General features: G+C 54.4%; 1 protein-coding gene across 5 annotated transcripts; it reads right to left on the bottom strand.

Moving 5' to 3' along the window:
- Nucleotides 1-5,430: 5,430 nt before the first annotated feature.
- On the bottom strand, nt 5,431-20,316 carry STK11IP (serine/threonine kinase 11 interacting protein). Of its 5 annotated transcripts, none has more exons than XM_064587128.1 (25): nt 20,201-20,316; nt 19,946-20,031; nt 17,524-17,729; nt 17,261-17,335; nt 16,905-17,000; nt 16,420-16,527; nt 16,224-16,295; nt 14,798-14,924; nt 14,482-14,633; nt 14,251-14,346; nt 13,974-14,015; nt 13,643-13,789; nt 13,360-13,444; nt 12,510-12,791; nt 12,115-12,344; nt 11,685-11,837; nt 11,406-11,583; nt 9,247-9,477; nt 9,047-9,150; nt 7,972-8,069; nt 7,712-7,890; nt 7,403-7,484; nt 7,130-7,200; nt 6,400-6,647; nt 5,431-5,813 (listed from the first exon to the last, which is right to left on the bottom strand). In XM_064587128.1, exons 2-25 carry the CDS (start codon nt 20,004-20,006, stop codon nt 5,664-5,666), a joined length of 3,273 nt encoding a protein of 1,090 aa, XP_064443198.1. In that variant the 5' UTR covers nt 20,007-20,031; nt 20,201-20,316; the 3' UTR covers nt 5,431-5,663. The 5 variants fall into 5 exon arrangements, with proteins under 5 accessions (XP_064443198.1, XP_064443200.1, XP_064443199.1 ...); XM_064587130.1 differs by having other exon boundaries at nt 11,685-11,801; XM_064587129.1 differs by having other exon boundaries at nt 12,115-12,320.
- Between the last annotated feature and the right edge of the window lie 1,739 nt (nt 20,317-22,055).

Here is a 22,055-nt window from a genome sequence, read left to right as displayed (position 1 = left end):
GAAATAGCCACTCACAGAGGGACGAGCAGTAAGATGCAGGCTTCCTTCTTCTGCTTACAAAGGGCATTTCGAGGCAACCAAGTAGGCTGTAATAACTCACGAGCAGTTTTTGTAAACCAGCATGGATTTGATGTTTGGTGGCTCATACAGACCACCTTGTGCATTGCTGCGCGCACAGTTTGGTTATCGATTAGTCCCATCCTCGCTGGAGATGAAGGTGCCACAGATCAGCAAGGGCAACTTGCCTGTGGTTAAATAGCGAGCCACAAAACTAAGGCATAAACATGAACCTTTTGTGCTCAAAACCACTGTGCCTTTTCCTGTATGACCACCACACCACGCTGACTGGTGAGTGCACAGATGCATGGTCCTGAGGGCACTGAGAGAGACCATAGCGCAGCCCTGCGGTGGGATTTCCAACCACGGCTAACCAGTCTGGGAGGCTCTGCTCAGAAGCCCCCATGGCACGCCAGCAAAGGAGGAAGGATGTCACCCCTCATTCCACGTGAAAAGACTCATCGGCTATCTCTCCCACTGAGAAAGAAAGTGCCTTCAAGCTGACCTACACCCCACCTTCCAAAGGCTCAGGAGTCAACGTTTATACCACTCAGTTTAGGGGGCGCCTGGCTGGGTGGAGGGTGGGACTCTTGATCTCAGAGTCAGGAGTTCGAGCCCCATGTTGGGGGTAGAGTTTACTTAAAAAAGTAAAACTTAAGAAAGAATAATAAAAATAAAAATAAGTAAGTCAATATATCATTCAGTTTTGGCCACTGACCGCCCCCCCCCCCAGGGCCTTATCTAAATTTTTAAATATTACTTTTGAATCAAAATACATTCAGGGAGTTTAGAAATATTTTTTAAATAAAAAGTAACAGAGCCTCAATACCATCCTTGACCCCTTCTGCCCTGTTCTCGTCTTCATCCCCCACCACCAATTTGTTTGTCCCTCTGGAATTCATTTATACAAATAGAAGCTAACATGAATATATCCCATCCTACCTCATTTCTACAGAAAATGCGGCAGAGTGCTGTTATGGACAGTTTTAGGGAGTGAATCCTTTCCCTCCACTGCCAGCAAGCCCAAGGCTGGACAGCTGATCCATAAGCATTTGCTGGGGGGTGCGGGGAAGGCCAGACTGAACGGACAGGTCGATCTCTGGGGCAGAGAGTGTGAGAGGCAAGTGCTTGTGGACGGACACTGTGCACAGGCATCAGAAGCAAAGCGGTCCCATTCGCTCAGTGTGGCAGGTGTCAGGAGCAGGTGCATCCTGGCACCTGGTGAGGTGCACAGCTAAAGGCCAGACACTTCCAGGGGCGGCGATGGCCTCACCCTTGACGGCTTCCTCAGTGGCCAATACCAGTACCTGTCTCGTGGGTCACCAAAGAGCGAGCACCCCCAGGATGAAGGGTGCAGAGGACTTTGCTGCACTGTTAAAACAAAGCGACGTGCAGAGAACTTAAGCACAAAGAAATGGAGGAAAGCTCCTCTTCCACTGCCCGGGCCTCACGCCTCTTGGCAAATCATCCTACGACGACTGCGGGTGATTGTGCCCCATCCGGACTGTGACCGGACGGGACTTCTGGGGAAGCGCTTGTAAATGGGCCTGGCCGCTCTGAAAGGGAACGCCAGGCCAGGGGCTGGGGAAGGGCTCTCTCAGGGCCAGTCCTGGCTTGTCTGCAGACAGTACAAAAGTGCTGATGGGGAAGGGGGTGTGTGCACTGCCAAGAAAGTGGACTAATATTTTTGGGAGGTTTTAATTTGCTTCAATTAAAAATTCAGGCCAGCTCTGAGCAAACAGAAGTAGGTGAACTTATTTTCCGAACCTCTACACCGATCTTTCTGGGCCCCGCCACCCTTGTGCAGGCCTGTCACTGAGGCCCCCCCACCCCACCCTAGCCAGCATTTCCCGACTGGTTCCAAGGTGCACACCGCTTCCTCCCCACTCTCCGGCTGGACCAGACCAGGGTCCTGCTGGGGGTGGGGGCGCGGGGGGAGAGAGAGAGGCCATCTGGCTCCACACATGGGAAGCCTCAGGAGAAGCTCATCTCTGGGGCCTCAGCACCAGCCTTCCCAGGCTGGGTCATTTCCATACATAGGGCTCTTTCCTTAAGCTAAGTGGCTCTAGATCTTGTGATCAAAGGACTATAAGAAACATTTGGGAAAATGAGATGCTTTTAAACAACGCATGGACCATAGGAAGGGCTCACTGAGCCACAGCTGTTGGATTATGACCTTCCTCGTTGTTTAGAGGTGTGCCTCTATCAGTCTTCCGGGGAGCTCTCAACGGTGGCCCCGCCGTCCCCTCAGCGATCCTGGCCCAGAGAAGGTAGCTGCTTTCTTAAGAGTCGTTTATGAGCCACTGGAGAAACCCTCCTGCCCTGACATACGCTCTAATGGGCTCGGCAGTAGGACCTGTGTCCTACTAATCTCTGTCAAGTGAAGGAATAAATAAACCCATCCATTCAGTATACTTATGAATATGTGACTAACATGTTTCAGGACAGGAACAATGCTGACCCACATGAAGGTCAGAAAAGGCAGCACTGGGGCACCTGGGTGGTTCAGTCGGTTAAGCATCTGACTTCTGCTCAGGTCATGATCTCAGGGTCCTGGGACTGAGCCCCACATCAGGCTCCCCACTCAGCATGGAGTCTGCTTGTCCCTCTCCCCCTCCCCAAAGTCGTGTACTCACTCTCTTTCTCTCAAATACAATCAAGAAAGAAAGAAAAGAACAGAAAAGAAAAGAAAAGAAAGAAAGGAAAGAACAGAGGGGAGGGGATGGGAGGAAGAAGAGAAAAGAAAAAAGAAGAAAGAAAGAGAAAGAAAAAAGAAAGAAGGAAGGAAGGAAGGAAGGAAGGAAGGAAGAAAGAAAAGGCACAACTAGGGAAAGGAGCGGGCTCTAACCAATATCAAAGGCTTCTCCCTCCTAGGGCCCCACAGTTCCTTCCCCTCCTCAGGATCCAGGGGTTTCTCTATTGTACTTTTGCTCTTATAGGGCAGGAGACTGAGTGACTGTCCTCCAGGGCATTGATTATTTCCCAAAAGATTCCATCCTCTGGGGCCCCAGGGTTTGCAGAGGGCTGGCTGGGTCAAGGGTGGAATTGGGCCCCAGGAGCCCAGTTTAGTCTTCTCTAGCCACAAAACACCCCAACCCCAGGCCCCACCTTGGACTTCTCCAAAATAGCTTTACAGTGAGCCCTGACCAAGTTTCCAGAGCATGACCCTCCCCCAAGAACCCTAAGTCAAAGGCCTTCTAGTGGGGGGAAAGGAGTAACCCCAGACCACCATAAAGAAACCACACTCCCCTTGCTCTCTAGGTCCACGCCTTCCAAACCCGATATTGACCTTTCCAATGGTAATTGACAGAAATTCCGGAAACATGGCTGTCCTCCAAATTCAGGTATGCAAAAATGACCTTTTTCTTGATAACTCAACTTTATCCTTGTAACAAACTCCCATTTCCAACCAACAGAGAAATTAATCTGGTAACGTTCAAATCAACTCAGCCTCATCAATGATTTCAATTCAATGGATTCAAGTCTAACTTCATCACATCCCCATTTGGGGGCTGGGCTTATTATACCATCTTCCTGCTGCATTCCTCCAATGACCAATCAGCAAGCTCTCTAGCATGCTCTCAGGTGACTTCCTTGCATGCCAGGCACCCACAGGATCCTCTGGACCCCCTCCTTTCGCGTTTCAAGAGAAATCTGGGCAACTAACCTGCCAAGTGCTTCCAAAAGGCCATCTCCATGTGCTCTGGTGGTGTAGGGAGCATCTGACAAGTCACTGGCCTCCCTAATTCCAAACATGGAGCTTGGCCCAGGGCCCCTCCACCCTGAGAGCCCCCAGTGTTAAGGGGAATTGTTCCTACACTGCTCCTAATGCCCTTCTCTAAAAACTCTCCCCCTCCCCATTGCAGAGCTCTTGATATCCCTTTATGGTCCTTTCAAATCTCTTCCTACCCTTAGTCCTTCAACTTAACACCTACAGATTGGCATCTTTGTTCTCTACAGTTCAGAGGGAAGGAGTGAAAATCACCCACAAATTAATCCATCACCTACTATCTCACTACTTCAGATACATATGGTCCATCCAGCTTGCCCATCCTGGACAAGTGGAGGATTATGCAGGGCTGGGTGGGCCAGCTCCCTCCGTGAGTGGGGCAGGGCTCAGAGGCCCATCAGAGACAGGGAAGGGGAGGCAGTGAGGCTCCCTGGTTTGCAGACTGCCCTGGCTGTGAAGTCACATGAGCCTGGATGTATCAGGGCTCCTCCCTTTACTGATGTGACCTTGAACAAGTCATTTAACTCCTCTAAGCCTATTTCCTATAACAAGATGCCACCCCCTTCCCAGGACCCCCGTGAGCAGCAGAGACCATCATTAGGCACTTGGCTCAGCACCTGGCGTGTAAATGCTCCGTAGATGAGAGTCACCCCAAAACCACACAGCAGACTCAGCCAGAGCCCAGCTTCTGGACTCAAAGGCAGCCTGACTTGAGTCTCCAAGGCTCCTTGCCCAAGCCTTCCTCCCAGGGCCTCTCTACACAAACCTGTAGGTGCCACTCCTCCTGCTATGTTCATTTTCAGGTGCAAAAATCAAATCCCAAGTCAGGCTTGCTCAAGTCAGGGTGGGGATTTATGCAGTTAGGACCCTTTCCATGGCTCACTGTTAGATTCAAATTAGCTTAACCCCAAAAAAAAAAAAAAAAACAGGAAGGAGTCTCCTTTAGTTAACATAACCTGAAGTCCCAGGGGCACCTGCCTGTAGGCACGGCTGGACCCAGGAACTCCAAAGACACCACCAGGACCCAGCCCTGCGTGCTCCCACTCTGCCTCTCTCTGCACAGCTCCGTTCTCAGGAAAGCTCCCCTGCCGTGACCGGCAGCTCCAGGCTTACCCTCTTTGCACCCCTCATGGGGAAAGCATACCTCTTTCCTGGGTGCTCCAGCAACCAACCTGAGTCATGTGAGCACCCCAGAATGGGTCACTGAGGCTGCGGGGACCGAGGTGAAGGCATGGGGTCCACCTGATCAGGCCGCCGGGCTGCATGAGGCAGGGCTGAGAGGAGGCAACCACTCCCTCCACAGCCCAAGTCCACACCCCTTCTCCCCAGACACCCCCTCATTGAGCGCCAGAGGCCGGAGGTCCTCACTAGTGCCCAGAACCAAACTGGTCCAGCCATTTATTCGGCAGCGATTTCCTCATCGGGCCCCCGTAACAGGCACAGCTGGCTGAGGCCTGGCGCCCATGGGCCCGGGGTCCCACTTGCTCCCATCGGCTGGGGCAGAGGGGGTCTGGAAATGGGGGCTCACAGGACCGACAAGGCTGGGCTGTCCACTGAGGGAGAGCTATGGGCAGGACGGTTTCTGTTAGAAGAGGTGAAGGAATGGCAGGCGGCCTGAGTGACACACGGAAACTCTCCCCATGGCATCCAAAAGGGAAACACTTTTATTGATACCTGAGAAAAAGTGCAGGAGAAACATTCTTACTGACCATGGAGCCTATCCCCTTGGGCCAGACCAGGCCAGGCGACGTCTCTCAGCCTGCCCTTGAGCCGTGGGTCGTCTGGGCCTCCCGGAGAAGTCCGCAGCCAGAGTCCGGGGAGAGAGAGCTTCCGCAGCCATGGCTCCCGAGGCCAGAGCGGGCTCGGCAGGGACGCCTCACCGATCGAGATCTAGGGTCTCTTGGGTCACAGTCCGGAGTCCGATGGAAAACAACTCCTCCCAGGGCTCCCGGATCCAGGCCAGCAGGGCTGTCAGCTGCTCTGGACACACAACACGAAGGGCCCAGAAACTCTCCAGCCGGGACACCTAGCAGAGCAAGTGGCAGTGAGGGGAGACTCACGGAGGACCCGCCACCCCTCCTTGCCCCAAGGCCTGCTTCCTTCCCCAAGCCTGTGCCCCTCCACAGCAGACCCAGACTTTGAGCTTCTGAAGCACAACACTTACTGAAGTCACCCCCAAACAGAAGGCTTCCACGTTTACTATCTTGTTTCTTTAATCCACCCTGTTTTCTAGAACGTAAGTTCTGGAATCAACTCCAAGGAACTGGTTGGAGTTCGATTCCTGGACTGACCACTTGTGACCCAGGCAAACTGGCTAATGCCCCCAAGCCTCAGTTTCTCCATCTGTAATAGGCCTAAGGCGGCTGGGAAGAGCAGAGGGCTGGCACCGGGGGCCCATCCAAATGTGAACGCCTCCCAGCTAACACAAGCCTGGCCCCAGGCCCGCGGGCTTCCACCGCCCACAACCGCCACCCTCTCTCCCTGCTGCTCCTCCACATCCAGCGAGCACCCCAGCTCCTCACGCCCCACTTCTGTGTTCCTTCCACCACAACTGCCCATCGCAATTCCACACCGCCGCCCCACCTCTCTCTCTCTCTCTCACACACACACACCTCATCGTAGAAGACCAGCCGCAGGTCCCCTGGGGCCGTGCGATAGAGCAGCACCGAGCTCAAGCTGCTGAGAGGCCACTGCTCCCTGACGCGCACGGAAGGGCCCAGCCCCGAGGGCAGGCGCGTCTCAGAGACTTCGCCAGGTGCTGCAGGAAGAGCGGGCTCTGCCTGGGAGCCTGCAGGGTCCTCCTCTAACAGGTACAGGGTGGACAGAGTCACCAACAGAGACACAGGGCAGGTCACAGGGCCTGGAGGGAAAGAGACAGGGCGAGGCCCAGAGTGGAAAGCCACAGAGGAGCCCAGCTCGCCGGGCAGCCTCCCGGTGTCACTCGAGAGGGGTGAACCACACCCTGCCAAGGTGGTCACAGGAGGCCCTTTTCCAAACTCCAGGCATCTCTAGCCTCCAAAACCTCTGAGGCCCAAGACAAAGGGAACCTGCCCCCCACCCAGCCCATGAGAAAGATCCGCTTGCCTCCTCTGACCGGATTAGGTGGAGCAGACCCAGCCCATCTGCTCCCCATCACAGAAAGCCTGCACCCCAAAGCAAAGGTCTCTGAGGACCCAGGAAACCTACTAGCCCCACTAAGAGAGGCCGGAAGACCGAAGCTGTCACTGGGGTGTGCCTGAGAGAAGTCCAGATTCCAGAAACTGAAAGTGCTACAAGGGCACAGAGAGGCAATGGAGGCACCTAGCCAGGGGCCTGGGGCAAGACAGAAGACAGAAGCCTCACCTTCCACCAGGAACACCCGAAGGTAGAAGAACAGAGGCGGCTCCGAGGAAGTCTCTCTCTCCAGCAATGGCCTGGGGGGAAGGAGTGGTCAGCCAGGGGGTGGGAAATACTGAGAAGGGCAGGGAGGAGGAACCAGGGCGGGAGGTGTGGGCACGAGGACAGGCCGGCCCAGGTGCTCAGGGCCCAACCGTGGCTGGGACTTGCGGAGATGGCCCGGGCTCCAGGAGCGGCTGTCTGGCCACCAACCGTGGCCTCGACCTCCCATCCACTCACCAGAGGCGGTGCTTCGGGGTCACCTCCTCCTCTGTGGCACTGACGCGGCTCCTCCAGCTGGGGGGCAGAGCCTGTAAGACAGCTGGACAGAGCCAGCCAGGGACAGGGAACCTCAGAGACTCCATCTCTTCTGTCCTAACCTCTGCACCTCTCCAGACCTTCCTGACCCTACATTTCAGAAACCTCTAAAGGGGATGTGTCCCATTACCTGTCTGTCTCCGCCGTGGCTGCCGGACGTGGGCAGCTGCGACCCCTCGGCCCCCACCCGCCCTCCCCGCACCTCCCTTCCCTCCCCCTTCCCTCTCTCACCGGTGAGCTCGCCCAGAAAGGCCCGGCAATGCTTGGCATCTCGCGGCAGTAGGACACAGCTGCCCGCCCCGGCCGCCCACTCCAGCCGCAGGCTCTGTCCCGCCAGCCCCAGCTCGATGCCGCTCAGGTCGTGCAGGGCAACGGCCAGGGCTGGCTGTAGCCAGCTGGCTGGAGGCCCACTGTGGAGAGGGAGGGCCAGAGTGAGCGGCGTGAGACCCCCAGGGAGCCCCGCCCTGTCCCTGATGGCCCCACTCGCTCACCATATCTCCCCTGTCACCTTCAACACATAAAGCCTGCGGTCGGACACCACCACGAGACACACAGACTCCCCAGGGTGGCCTGCCAACACCAGTGGCACCTACGGGGAACAGGAAAGAAAGAGGGGACAAGGGAGGCGGCTGCCGGGCTGACAGCAGAGTCACCGTGGCCCGACCCTCCCCACTGCTCATGCATCCGGCCTCGCCTGCCGCCCCCCTGCACCCTGACCCACAGGCGGGCTCGGCGGGTTTCCCTGCCTGGCATCGTGCCCCCTCCGACCCGCCCTCCACACTCTGCCGGACTACCGTACAACAAAACCAACTGCCACTCCCCTGCCTCCGGGGCTCCCGCGGCCCTTGGGATCAAGTCCAAACTCCCTGGCAGACACCTGAGGCTGCCCCTGAACTGGCCCCTGCCTGCCTCTTCAGACTCCTCCCAGGGCCCCTGCCCCCTCCCCAGCCCACCCCCTGCCGTCCCGACAGCAACAGTTTCTCCCCACTAGCTAGCCCCGCTCTCAGGCCCCTGACACAGGTGCTGCTTCCTTTCCCCAGACCATCCCCCACCTTCTCTAGAACTCATCCTTCAAGCCCTGGATTAGATCTTAGATCGGCTCCCCAAGAAGGGGAGGCTCCGTCACTCAGGCTGGATCCGATGCCTCAGCCTGATTCCAGAACTTTCCTACCTCACAATCGTCGGGTTTCTCACAGCAGAATACAAGACAGATGGCGAGACGGATTTACTCGAAATCCTAGTGTCGTGCAGATGCTAGGTGCCCGCGGAGGGACCGATAACCCTGGGTACTTAGAGCGGTGACGGGAGGCCCCCTGTGAGTGCCATGGGCGCCCACTGACACACCCCATGAGGTAGGCAGCGCTATCCCCGCCGCGGAGCGGCAACGACAGGCTTCGCCATATCAAGGACCGTGTCCGTAGCCACACTGTGAGTGACCGTGGGAGCTGAAACCGGCCGCCTGGCCCAGGGCTTCCAGAGCCCCTGCGCTGACACGGTTTGCTGTGGGGGACACAGCGGGCACTCTGGCCAGGGAGGGGCGCGGGGCAGCGCCAGGCCAGCACAGACCTTGAGGCAGCACTGGAACTCCTCCTGGGCGTCAGCAAACACCTCGACATCCAGGAAGAGCCGGAGTCGGTGGTCCACAGAGCGGAGGCCGTGGCGCTCAGGGGCTGGGGGCGAGCCGTGGGCCGTCAGCCTGCCCGGGCGACAACCGTGCTCTCCCGCCTCCCTGAACACCACCTGGGTCCCGTTTCACCTCTACTCACGGGGACTGAGGTTCCAACCGTGGCGATCTTGGGAGACCGGCGCCTGAGATGGGGCCCCGTCAGCCCTGCTGCTGTGGTCACTGGGGTCAGGAGGGTCATGGACAGCGCTGGCCGTCTGCGAAGGAACTGGCGGTTGTTCGTCCTGTCTGTGCTCCCCATGGCTGGTTCCCAGGGACCGAGCCAGGAGAACCACATGATCACTACCACAGTTTGGACACACAGCAGGAGATTCTGGAAGGAAGGATGAGCACAGGCCCTGTGAACCCCGACACACAGCGCCACAATCCCCCCACTGTGTTCATCATGCTCCCCACCCCCTCTCAGATTTACCTTGGCCAACATCTCCAGCCTCCTATGCTCCCCACCATTCCCAACACCCCCCTCCCCCCACTTCCTGGGCAGGCCAGTTAGCCAACCACTCTCCATCCCAGTGAGGGAGGAGCAAACCCAGACCCATGGCCCACGACCTCCTCAAAATATACCCCATCTTCTTATTTCAGGCCTTCTCAGAGAGAACCAAACTGTTCTGGGCCCCTCCCACAGTCTCGGGCTGTCATGTGCTCTGAAGCTCCACCAGCCACATATGAAGGCCCCAAATCAACAGATCAGGAAGGCAGGGTGTCAGGTATGGGTCCAATTCCAGGCTCCGTCACTTAATAGCTGTCATCTAAGCAATTATGACAAGTCACCTAAGCTCTCTGAGCCTGGTTCCTCCTCTGTAATAGGAGTGATGACAGTACCTGTCCTATAGGGTCGTCAGGATGGGTGAACGGATCAGGTAAAGAAAGAATCCAGGTTGGGGATCGGCAGCGAGAGAGGGAACACTTTGAGCAGCTACAACAGGCATATGCTGGACCCTCTGACAATAGAATTAAAACTCTCTGGATCCCAATTTGCAAATGAGGACAGCAAGGATCAAAAAAACGACACACCCGGGGGGCGCCTGGGTAGCTCAGTCAGTTGAGCACCGAGCTCTTGGTTTCTGCTCCGCTTGGGTCATGATCTCAGGGTCACGGGATCAGCCCCAAGTCAGACTCCACAGCCAGGGCAGAGTCTGCTTCAGATTCTTTCCCTCTCCTTCCCACTCTGCCCCGCTCTTGCTCACACGCACACTCCTGCACTCTCTCAAAATAAATAAAATCTTAAAAAAAATATTGGGGCACCTGGGTGGCTCAGTCCGTTAAGTGTTTGACTTTGGCTCAGGTCATGATCTCGGGATCCTGGGCTCCAAGCTCAACGGGAGTCTGCCTGTCCCTCTCCCTCTGTTCCTTCCCCTGCTCATGAGCCCCGCTCCCCCCAAATACATAAAATCTTAAAAAAAAAAAAAAAAATCGGGGCACCTGGGTGGCTCAGTCAGTTAAGTGTCTGCCTTTGGCTCAGATCATGATCCCAGGACCCGGGGATCAGCCCCCCTGTTGGGGGGGGTCCTTGCTCAGCGGGGAGCCTGCTTCTCCCTCTCCCTCTGCCTGCCACTCCCCCTGCTTGTGCTCGCTGGCTCTCTCTGTCAGATAGATAGATAGATGAACAAATAGATACATAGACAGATACGTGATTTTTTTTAAAGTCATGCATTTCAACACAAATGGTACCGAGAATATTTCTTTTCTCTTTAGGATCTTTAAAGACATTGCTTTCTGACTAATCTGCAGTGGAAAAATCTCTCACTTTAAAGAACAGGGTGTGAGGAGATACCATGAGGCACCACTTGATCTCAAGTAGCTTACGAGGTCAGTCAAGGCGGGACCACCTCAGCCAACTCGAAAAGCATCTTACGTAATAGCCAAACATGCTCAGAGGACAGCACTACACCCGATACTGCAGTGAGGGCTAAGGAACTTTTATGGAGTTTCTAAATTATCAGCCAAAAAAGTGGAAAAAGCCTTCAAGTTATGAAAAAATAATGAGTATGTTTCAACAGTTAAAGAGATTGTATTCCCTGACTTTTAGAGAAAAAAGAAAAGGATCTAATTTCTTCTTTTGCTCCTGTCATTTTTTTTTTTAGCAAATGTATCAGACAGTTTTATTTTTCCTCCAGAGAGAAGAGTTGGTCCCCACTCCTTCCTTCCCTGGGGTGCCCCCTCTGTATTCCCTCTCTCAAAGCCATTGTCTCTGAAACGGTGGGAGTCCCATGGACAGAAGGGCAAGGGCAAGGTGCATACCTGTCTTTTGGAACAGAGGCCTCCAGCCTTCCTCACCATCTAACCCCACCCTGGGCTCCTCTGGCTTGAACTCATGGCCACAACGTAGACACTGGAGTCTGCCCCGTAGCAGGTCTCTCGCTTCCCCAAGCTCATGCTGAGCTGTGGTGGCTGCTGGGGTCAACACAGCAAGCAGCTCCTGAAACAGGGTGGGCCAGACACAGCTGTGAGCAGTGGACCCCGGCCCTCGGCCCTTCAGGCCTCCCCCCCGTGCCCTGGCCTCGCTCTAGGCCCGGTTACCTGGAGAGCTGTGTGGGCATCGGGCTCCAGCACCACATAGCGACGCAGCTGCCGGTCAGGGCAAATGTAGGAGAAGCGCAGAACAAGGACAGGGGCCCCGGGGAGTGGATCTGAGCCCTGCGCACAGAGGGGATCCGAGAGATCTGGGTGATGCTGACAGTAGGGAAGAAAATCGTAGCTCTGGATATCATGAAAATGCTCTTGCTGACATCCACACTCTAGCTTAGCAGCCCTACTCCTCAGCTCAGCCTTCCAAGCTGTCTGCGGCCATGCCTTCGCCCCCCACAGCTCCCCTGCTCTGCTCCAAGTACCAACGACAGACTGGGGGAAACTCACGACCCAGCGCCTGGTACCCAACAGCTGTGCTGTCCCAAGTGGCTCCAGCAAAAGGCCCAGCACCTCTTCCAGGACCCCTAATGCCGCCGCTCACCTCGAGCACTACCTCGTGCTCGGTCTGAGGCTCAGGTTCCACCTCAGCTGCCTCTAGGCTCTGGAGCTCCAGCCGTGCCAGGGTCTGAGCTGCCTGGAGTTCCACCTCGAACAGGTGGCCAGAAGTGACCCGGAGAAAGCATTCCCTGCCCCGCACGCCCTCGGGCCCCTCCAGGGGACACACCAACATGGGGCGACACAGTTCCACTGAGGAGAGACCAGGAGAGCAACCTGTAAGAAGGGAGAGGTATCCCCGACTCCACCCTCCCGTGGGGTGGCCCTCCATCCAGAAGGGGTCAGCTGCCCCAAGTCTGGGTTTTCCCAACTCGCCCAGATACACCACCAGCACCTGGCCCGGTCTCCCTGGCGGTTGCTAAATGAGCGCTCGGTGCTCACCTTCCACTTCATCCTGTTCCTCCACCTCCACTTCCTCCTGGGTCTCTGGCAGGAGCCTGACCTCCTCTGCCATTTCCTGCGGTGACTCTTTCTCTGGGGGTGGAGGGCCGGGCACAGACCCTGGGCTCAGGGGCAGTGTGCTGAGGGCAGGGATCTCAGAGGTAGCCACAACAGAGGTCCCAGAGGTCTCCAGGTGATTCCTATACTGCAGCCAGTCACAGCCAAACCGTTCCCGGAAGCTGTTCATGAGTTCAAGTTCCCGATGCTGCCGCACAAACCTCCCTGGGCCGGTGAGGGGTGCACTGCTTAGCAAGCCCACGCCCTCACCACGACCCCCAACGACCCCAGCCTCTTCTGCAACTGCTCCCTGGGGTGAAGTCTAAAGGTGTGTGATGTGATGGGGGGTGGGGATCAGAGGGAGACTCAAGGCTTCCCCTCAGCAGCACGTCTCAAAGGACGTTCTATGGAATGCCATGCCCACACACAAGTCGGAACCACGCAGCATACGCTGCTAGGGAGATTGGAAATACACGGGAGTGAACTGGAGGTCCTGAGATGTCCTGCAGGGAGGACGCCTACTTAACTCTGGTTAGCCCAGCTTTTCCCATGGGATCCTTTCAGCAAGTGACCTCTCGACATCCCGCACAATTCACGTTCCTTTAAAAACACTTTGGAAAATGCTACCCATGGGTGGTCTCCTTTTTCCTTAAACTAGAAAAGAAGAAAGCCTAAGAGGCCCTCTACAACGCTCTGCTCCACCTCAGACAGAATCCCTCCTACCATGAAGACTGGGGCCAGAGCCTGAAGACAGGACTTAGGGCAAGGGCAGCTGGGGCCACAGAGGACTTACCAGCTGGGGACGGGTCCAGAGTCCGGGGCTCTGGGTCTGTATCGCTGGGTTCCGAGATACTTGCTCGCCTCACACGGACTCGGCTCTGAAGGTGGACACAGGACCGATGCTCTAGAAGAGCCAGGGCCTCCCACCCTGCCGTCCATGGCCACACACCCAACCTAACCCAAAAAACCCCACCAACAAGCAAGGATGAGGCCTTTCTCTTCCCAGGCCATCCACAACCCAGAGCCCCCAGAAAGGGACCCAACCCCAGGCGAAGGTGGCCTAGGACACTGTTTACCTTAACCTTCCGGTGCGGATACTGGGCTACAACGCCCCCTGAGGAGATGCTGTCACTCAAGTCAGGGCCGCCTGAGGTTTCGGCAGTACTCCCCGCTGACCAGGGCAGAGGTGGGGCCGAGGAGCGAAGCCCTGAGGATGTGGAAGTCTGGCGTGTGACAACGGGAAGGAGAGCGAGGCTGGAGCCAGAGATGCACCTCTGCCCTACCGGCCTAGCCGAGGGATGGGCCCTACTTTGTAGCTGCCCAGAAAGACCCCCACCCTGGGACCCCTGTCATGTCCTCCCAAATCATTCCGGGATGGCCTACCCCCAGCGCTCCCCGCACACTAACCTGAAAGTCAGTCAGTGACAAGACTTTCCCATCAAGAAGGAACTGAGCAAAGATAAAAGGGGAGGGGCTGCGTCGGTGGCAGGGTACCTGCCCACCCACCCAGGGGAGCCCTCCTAGCCCTGCAGGGACCAGCAGGCTCGGGGCGGGGGCAGCCTAACAAGCAGGGGGGCCAGGACTGCGGCCCATCACCCAGGGCTGGGGTGGGGGGCGGATGACGGGGCAGGGGGTGGGACAGGCAGGACAGGGAAAGCAGAGCGGACAGGAGAAGATCGCTCACACCGCCTGCAGCGTCTCTGGCGCGGGGTGACAAGTACTGGGCAGTGGCCACTCGGTGCGCAGGGTGGAACCACAGAGGGTTCCCCTCCAGGTAGAGCTGAAGGGCAGGAAGAAGAGACTGAGATGGGCCTTAGGCCTCCCTGTGTGAGGAAGGGCACTCACCAAATCAGCCTGGGGAGGGAGGGAGAGGCACAGAGCTGGCCCTCAGATCCCGGAAGCACTTAGGACACACCTGGCGGAGCTCAGCCAGCAGCCACAGCGGCGCCAGCTCCCTGTGGCCTTCCAGCAGGTTGTACGCCACATCCAGGTGCCGCAGGTTCCTCAGCTGCTCCAGGCCTGGGGTGGAGGCGAGCAGGGAGGAAGGGCATATTGGGGGCGGGGGGGCTGGTAAGAGCAGAAAGACCAGCCTGGGCACCTCAGACCTACCCGTAGGCCCACCTGAGGCTCTGGAGGCATGCGGGTCCCAGGCTGAGTCTCACACTGGCCCTCTACCCTCCATATTCGCCCCACCCTCTCCTACTCCCTGGCCCCCCACACTCCCCACTCACCCTGCAGGCTCCGGAGCTCATTGCCTCGCAGTATCAGGGTCCCCAGAGCAGCGCCCGAGGGTCCCATTCTTGGCACCAAACGCAGGTGGTTATAGGAGATGTCCAGATGGCAGAGCTCAGACAAGTCCTGAAAGGGGGTGGTGACAAAGATTCTCTCCTTGACCAGACTCTAGCCGGGCTTCTCTGAGCCTTCTTTTCAAGTAGGCCTCAACCTTAGCCTATAAAGACTGCATACTCTCTGCACAAATGAGTTCATCCCATCCTCCACCCCCCCCACCAAACGTTAACAGAATTGAACAAATCCTAGCATAGTTCCTAATAGCTCAAGGCCACGTCCTTGGGAAGACAATTCCAGCCCCTTTACCTTCCCTCCTAGAAAAACCCAAGGCTGCCAGAAGAATATAGTTTGTTCCAGCCAACAGCTGAAGACAGAACCCCCGTCTCCCAGCCTCTGTAGGAAGGTAGAAGGCTAACTCTGGCAGGCACCAGTTAGCAATCCCAGACCCAGACGGATTTCATATGGACCAACACCCCCTTCCTGCTTTTTGTAAATTTCCACTTCCTTGACTTCAGAGGTTTAAAACTGACTAGTTCGGGGTGCCTGGGTGGCTCAGTTGGTTGGGCGACTGCCTTCGGCTCAGGTCATGATCCTGGAGTCCCTGGATCGAGTCCCGCATCGGACTCCCTGCTCGGCAGGGAGTCTGCTTCTCCCTCTGACCCTCCCCCCCTCATGTGCTCTCTCTCATTCTCTCTCTCTCAAATAAATAAATAAAATCTTAAAAAAAAAATAAAAAATAAAAATAAATAAAACTGACTAGTTCGGTCAAGGAAAGAATCTGCTCAAGTCCCTGCCTTCTCCTGCCCACTCCCTCACTATGCCTTTAAAACATCCAGTAATCTCTGCACAAATCAAATTTGAGTTTAGTTTATGCTAAAGTTTATTACAAATTAAAATGGTTCTACTACTGATTACATACCACGATAGCTTATTACTACTACAATAGTGTATTACTAAAATCTGTTCTCACCACAGCAACTACCATCCAACTTTGTCCCTGACAATAAGACTTGGAGAAGATTCTTCCCCATCATCCCCAAGCTACCTTTTCTGAGCTAGACACCAGGCTAAGTAACATCACACAACCTCCATGACCACTCTAATACTATAAAAACAGGTACTCCTAGGATTTCTGCTTGACCAGTTAAGAAACTCAGAGCTTAGTTTGTCCCGAGTCACACAACAATTTAGGAGTTGAGATTTGAACACTGGCTTCTCTTATGCTACAGTCTGAGCTCCCCAAGAGTACTGCCTCCAGGATATAGCCCTACCTGGGGGAGGGTGGGGGACAGGTCCAGGAGAGAGGGTCAGAGTGGGATGACCAGAGAGCCAAGTGGGGCCAGCCCCAACCAGCCTGCTCACACTCACCATCAGGAAGCCCTCGCAGTCCTGGACTTGATTGTGGCTCAGATTCAGGAAGCGCAGAGCTGACAAGAGATGCTGGGGGGGGGGCGGAAGATGGGAAAAGCAGCAGAGAATCAGACACCTCCAGGCAGCCAGCTGGCCTTCCTCCCTAAGGGCCCCCCTGTCTTTCCCCAAACCCCCTTCCCTCTGAGGCACTCACCAGAGAGCTGTCTAAGGAAGTCAGTGCGTTGTAGCTGAAGTTGGCAGAGAGCAGAGCCAGCCAGGGCAGGGCACAGCAGAGGTCACCACCACAGGCTGAGAGGAGCTCCTGAGATAGGGTGCTCCATTACCTCCGCTGTCCCCTCCTCCCTGCTCCAAGCCATTGTCCCCCAGTCATTCATTTGTTCTCTATATACTAAGCTTGGTCTGCAGAAACAGACTGAAAGCAAGCCCAGGGCCCTGCCCCCAGGAGTCTGTTGTGGGAAGAATGTGGAGACGGATACAAGAATACTGAATACAAGATGGCAGGTGTGACCATAAACGACAGACAGGTACACAGCACTACAGGAGTGCAGCAGAGGGGGCAAAACCACTGTCTGAAGGGAAGCGGGAAGCAGGAAAGGCTGCAAAGACAAGGGAATGGCAGAACTTGGTCCTGTATGTCCCTCAGAACAGGGATCTGGACCCAGCCCCCATCCTCCTTACCTCTAATGCCTGGATGCTCCTGCTGCAAATCAGGGTCTCTAGCTGGGAGTAGATGCCACAGAGGCCACGGAGGCAATGAAGAGGGACACCTCGGAGCTGAGAGGGAGGGAGGGAGACAGAATTTCACAAGACAGAGGCTTCACCTCAATTCCTTCTTTTATGGGGAGGGAAAAGATGACAAATCCAACTATGGTTCAGGGAAGCGTTAAATGGAAGAGATGAATGCCACGTTACTGCAGAGCAGTGGACACACTCAGGCCTGGCCCACCCACCAATGGGGGGCCATCTCTTTCCCCATTCCCAAAAGGTTGCCTCAAACTGGGCTTTGTGTGCCGGCATCCCCCAACACTCCATACCTCCAGCTGCCGAAGGGACTTGAAGGGAAAAATCTTGATGGGCCCAGGGAGGCCAGAACCAGGGACGTGGACCAGCTAAAAGAAAAAAACTCATGTCACCGAGGCCAGCACACTTCCCTTTCCTTGGCCTCTCCCCACTCACACAGCCACCCACAGCTCTCACACCCTCTCCATCTGGGCCCTGCAGACTTCTTGCACCCATGCCCCCACCCCCCCAGCTCTTGGGCTCTTCGTACATCCTACTCCATTCCCACTGCAGCGACCTTGAGTGAAAGAGTTTTCTGCAGCACATCGAAGAGGAACTGAAGCTGGAGGATGACAGGGGAATCGGCAGGGTGAGAGGGCAAAGCCACAAAGCCTGTCTGGCCAGGGCCCCATGGCCCCAGGTGCAGCTCAAATACGTGGTTCAGCTGCTGCAGGGTGGCGGTCAACAGGCTCAGTGTGCTACAGCCAGACAGGACCACGTCACCTGCAGGAAAAGGGGCAGACAGGAAGGAGAACATAACAAAGGGGTCTTTCCCTTTATTCTGAGACTCTGTGAACCCAGGATACACCCACTCCAATCCATATGGTAGATCTCCCACTGCTGGGGTCATACTGTCTCCTCCCTGCTCAAAAGTCTTCCACAGCTCCCCTCTATCTTCACAAAAAGTCCTAACTCTTCAGTCTGATGACAGGAGTTTGCGTTCACTACAGCCAACCAACTTTTCCAAATTTTCTTTCACCATCTGCGCAGGAGAGTCTAGTCTACTCACGGTGCTGGGAATACAGTCAGCTCGGTTCACAGATTCCTCATTTTCTGACACATTCCCTTCCACTCTGCCCAGCTCAAGACTATCCTCCTCCAGGCAGGCTTCTCAGTGTGTAACACTGCTGCCCTTTTATGCTATAATCATTCACTTTACGTACAAGTTGGTTGGGTGTTTCACCTTTTTTTTAAGTAAACTCTATGCCCAACATGGGACTCAAACCCACACCCCCGAGATCAAGAGTCGCGTGCTCCACCGCTGAACCACCCAGATACCCCATGTATTTCATCTTTACTTCTCTGATTGCAAAAGTAATATGCACACTTACAGAAATTTTCAAACCATCCCAAAATGCATGTCATAGAAAGAATAACCACTCTTTATAGTACTGAGGTATTATTCTCCATCTCTGTGTTAAAATTGCTCTAATGAGACTGTCATCCTTGAGGACATTTTTGATCACCCTGGTACCCACCACCGCACCTAAAACGTACAGCTGTGAGGTAGGCATGGAGAAATATTTTTTTTACTATTTTTTTAAGACAATGATAGAGCCAAAACATGTTACAAAAATATTACAGAGAGGTACCCTATATTCTTCACCCAGTTTCCCCCAATGTTTACATTTCATGTAAATATCAAAGTCAGGAAACTGACATTGGTATGTACCTATAGTTCTATGCCACTTTTTTGTCATTGGTGTGGATTCCTATAACCAACATCACAATCAAGATACAAAACTATTCCAATCACCATAAAAATCTCTCGGTACCTCTTATAGTCACACTCACACACACACACACACTATCATCCCTAACCCCTGGAGCACCAGGTCAGATTTGTGCTGAACAAACAGATAAATCCTACAACCTTACATGAAAGATGTTCCATGTGCTGGACACTAAGAATAGATGCGGACAGGGTTCAAAGACTCTCCCCACCCTCCAAGAGCCTCTTAGTGTAGAAGAGATAAAATACGTACACAGTTAATAGAACAAGCCAGAAAGTAAAACTGCTCTAAAAAGAGATTCCACAGACACCACCAACAGGAGTAAGGAGTACAGACTGTGGGCAGGCGGCTAACATTAATCAGGTGGTATGTGGCACACAACTTTGTTACCTCATTTAAACTTCATCAGAATCTCCTAAAGAGAAGCACTACTGACCACCCCTTAAAGAGATGGACACTGGGGCTTGGAGAAGAACACTGACTGAGCTTATATAGATGATAGGAAGTTGCTACTTCTGTCTGATCTCAAATCAGGGCTTGTTCTACCACAACTAACGTCAACCACACATTGAACCACTGTGGCTCCACTGTGCCCAGGCACGGAGAGAAGAAACTGTAGTAACAACAGCTACCAATTTTGAGCCCTTACGTATTATGCAAACATTGTCCTAAATGCTTTACATGGGTTAAAATTAATCCCCACAACAACGTTTCGAGTTAAGTACAATCATTATGCCATTTTCCTGCTGTGGAAAACTGAAGCTCAGAAAACTTAAACAACTTCGCCACGTTTGGAAGAGTTGGGATTCCAACCCAAGCGCATCTGACTCCAAATCTCGTGCTTTTAACTATACTAAGTGCCTTGACACAGAGCAATGATTATGCCAGTCCCCGGTCTCCAGAGATTTACAGCCAAGTAAAGATCACTTTCCTCTGAGAGTTTCAGAGAACGCATTGAGGAAGTGGCACTGGAGTTGGGTCTCGAAGGATGGCTAAGGTGTGAAATGTCAAAAAACAAAGGACCCTGCAAGCAACGGCACCAGAGAGAAAAAACTTCAGAGGAGTAAAAAAAAAAAATGAATTGACGCCCGAATCCTCGTAACCTCAATCAGCTGTAACTCTGTTTCCTAAGGGGGAGAGTGTCTCTGGAAGGCAAGGCGCACCCCCACCTTGCCCCAGCCCCAGATCAACCGCGTATCCACTCACCGGACTCCCGCAGCAGCCCCGCGAGCTTCCACACCAGGGAGTCCCGCTGGGCGGTCGTCATGGCCACGAGACGCTGGGGGCGGAGCCTGGGAAAAGAGGAAGCGGAAGAGCCTCAGGTGGGGGGGTGGTACCAAAAGCCCAGGACGTCCGCGCAAACGAGGACTCGCGGGGAGAAAAAAGTGAGAAAGAGAGCGAGGAAGAGCATCCTCCCGGGTACCCTTTCGAGGAGCGTAAGGCCTGGCCCCCCAGACTGACCTCCTGTGTGCTCTCCCACCAGCTCTGCAGTCCGGCACCTATCAATAATGGCCAGGAAGTCCCGCCCCGGAAGGAAGGCGGGTAGGCGGCACAACCGGAAAGCACGGCTGCGATGCCGGAAGTCACGACCTAAGTCGTGCTTACGTGTCCGACGGGGGCGGGGACGGCTTGGTGCGGACGGGGCGGTCCCTCGGCAGTTGGTCCTGCTGGGGCCCGAAGCGGGGCCCCTCCATCCCTGCCCCCACACCCGCCCGGCTTGTGGGCTCCGCTCAGCGTGGGTCTCCCGCTCGGCTCGGCGGGGCCCCTCCAGGCCTGTGAGGAAAACCTGACTCGTTGTTTGCAGACTGGGCGGGGAAGCACTGTTTGGAGCAATGGGCTTTTCTCTCAGGAAAGGACTCGGCCAAAGCGAACACTCGTTTTCCAATTAAAGGAAAGCGTGTTCGCCATGTGAAGTTTTTTGGTATCTGCTGAAGGAGCTGGGGCTTGCCAAGATGCCACCTCTGGAGTCACCTTGAGACTTTTTCCTTAATGTCCCTCCAAACTCGTTGTTCTTTTTTCCTTCGCTAGTGTCAGACTCACACTGCGATTGGTAATGCCTCACGTGTATCCAGTCTTCTGCTTTTTGTGTTTCCTTTCATAACCCCTGAATCCAGAAATTGTTATGCCGGGTTTGAAAATGAGAAAGCATGTTCACAGAGGCGAGGTTCCCTGCGAAGGTCGTTCAATTAGTAACTAACTTCGTCAAGACTGCCGAAGTTTCCTGGTTCCAAGTTCCTGTTGTAGCTTTCACCTGGCTCCCAGTCAAAAAAGGAGGCCAACTACTGAACTAGATTACGTAAAGAAAAATGTAGTTTCTCCTTCCCAACAGGCCTAGGGGCAGCCCTTCCCCAACCCAGTCCCTGTCCAAGCGTCCACCCCCTACCACACCGCCTGTTGCCCTCTGTCTAGGTTCTCCCTCCCAGCCCTCCCGTGAAATAAAGTCTCCTACCCCGAAAAAAAAAAGTCTTCTAACAGAATTTGGTTTTCAAGGAGAGTTTTTTTTTTTTTTTAAGACTTTATTTATTTATTTGAGAGAGAGAATGAGAGAGAGAGCATGAGAGGGGTGAGGGTCAGAGGGAGAAGCAGACCCCCTGCTGAGCAGGGAGCCCGATGCGGGACTCGATCCCGGGACTCCAGGATCATGACCTGAGCTGAAGGCAGTCGCTTAACCGACTGAGCCACCCAGGCGCCCTGTTGTTTTTTTTTTAATAAGTGCCTTTTCTACAGAGGGAAATCAAAATGAATCCTATGCCAGTTGAGGGTAGGAATATAGCTATCTTTATCTCAAGTTGCAAAATTTGAAGGATCTTATTTTCTACAGTCAAAATATGTGAAATGGCAATTTATGTCCCTAAACCACACAATTTAGCGTTTATGGGATACTGTGTGATCTGAGCCAAAATGAAGTAAGTAGAAGCACATCGTGAACAGCAAAGCAGTAGGGGCTCAATATATTTTTGTTGAATTATTAATCCCAGAGCAGTGATGATTGTCGGCCCCTGTTTATCAATCACCTGGAACTAGGAAGGAAGGGTTCTTCCATACCATTTCTGCCAACTCTAACCCTCTTAGGCAAGAGGAGACAGATTGTTTTGAAATTCCTGGCATTACGGAGCTTTGAAATCTGTTTCAGGAGTGTCTCCACAGCCTGTAGATTCTGAGAATTGCTCCATTCATATGGATAGACCCTGTAGCCAGATTTGTTCTACATCACTTTGCTTCCCAGAAATGTGAGAGTGAGACAAAGAGAGCAGCAAAGAAAGCTATAAACTACAGAGGGAGAGGAAAACATCTACTCAGAGAAGCAGCACAGAGA

The sequence above is a fragment of the Mirounga angustirostris genome, unplaced genomic scaffold (genome assembly GCF_029215605.1).
Source record: "Mirounga angustirostris isolate CCGP_5_RB_7025 unplaced genomic scaffold, mMirAng1.0.hap1 SCAF_3, whole genome shotgun sequence".
Lineage (NCBI taxonomy): Eukaryota > Metazoa > Chordata > Mammalia > Carnivora > Phocidae > Mirounga > Mirounga angustirostris.
The sequence above is the reverse complement of the archived record's forward strand: the minus strand, read 5'-3'. Positions and strand labels throughout refer to the sequence as shown.

Bases quoted from the DNA above. Each gene is read 5' to 3' on its own strand.
- STK11IP (XM_064587128.1), bottom strand. From the start codon at position 20,006: ATGACGACCGCCCAGCGGGACTCCCTGGTGTGGAAGCTCGCGGGGCTG. The intron at 17,001-17,260 runs GTATGGAGTGTT...CCTCCCTCTCAG, and splicing joins AGTCCCTTCGGCAGCTGGAG to CTCCGAGGTGTCCCTCTTCA. The intron at 11,838-12,114 runs GTGAGCGGCGGC...CCCTACTGTCAG, and splicing joins AGCACGAGGTAGTGCTCGAG to CATCACCCAGATCTCTCGGA.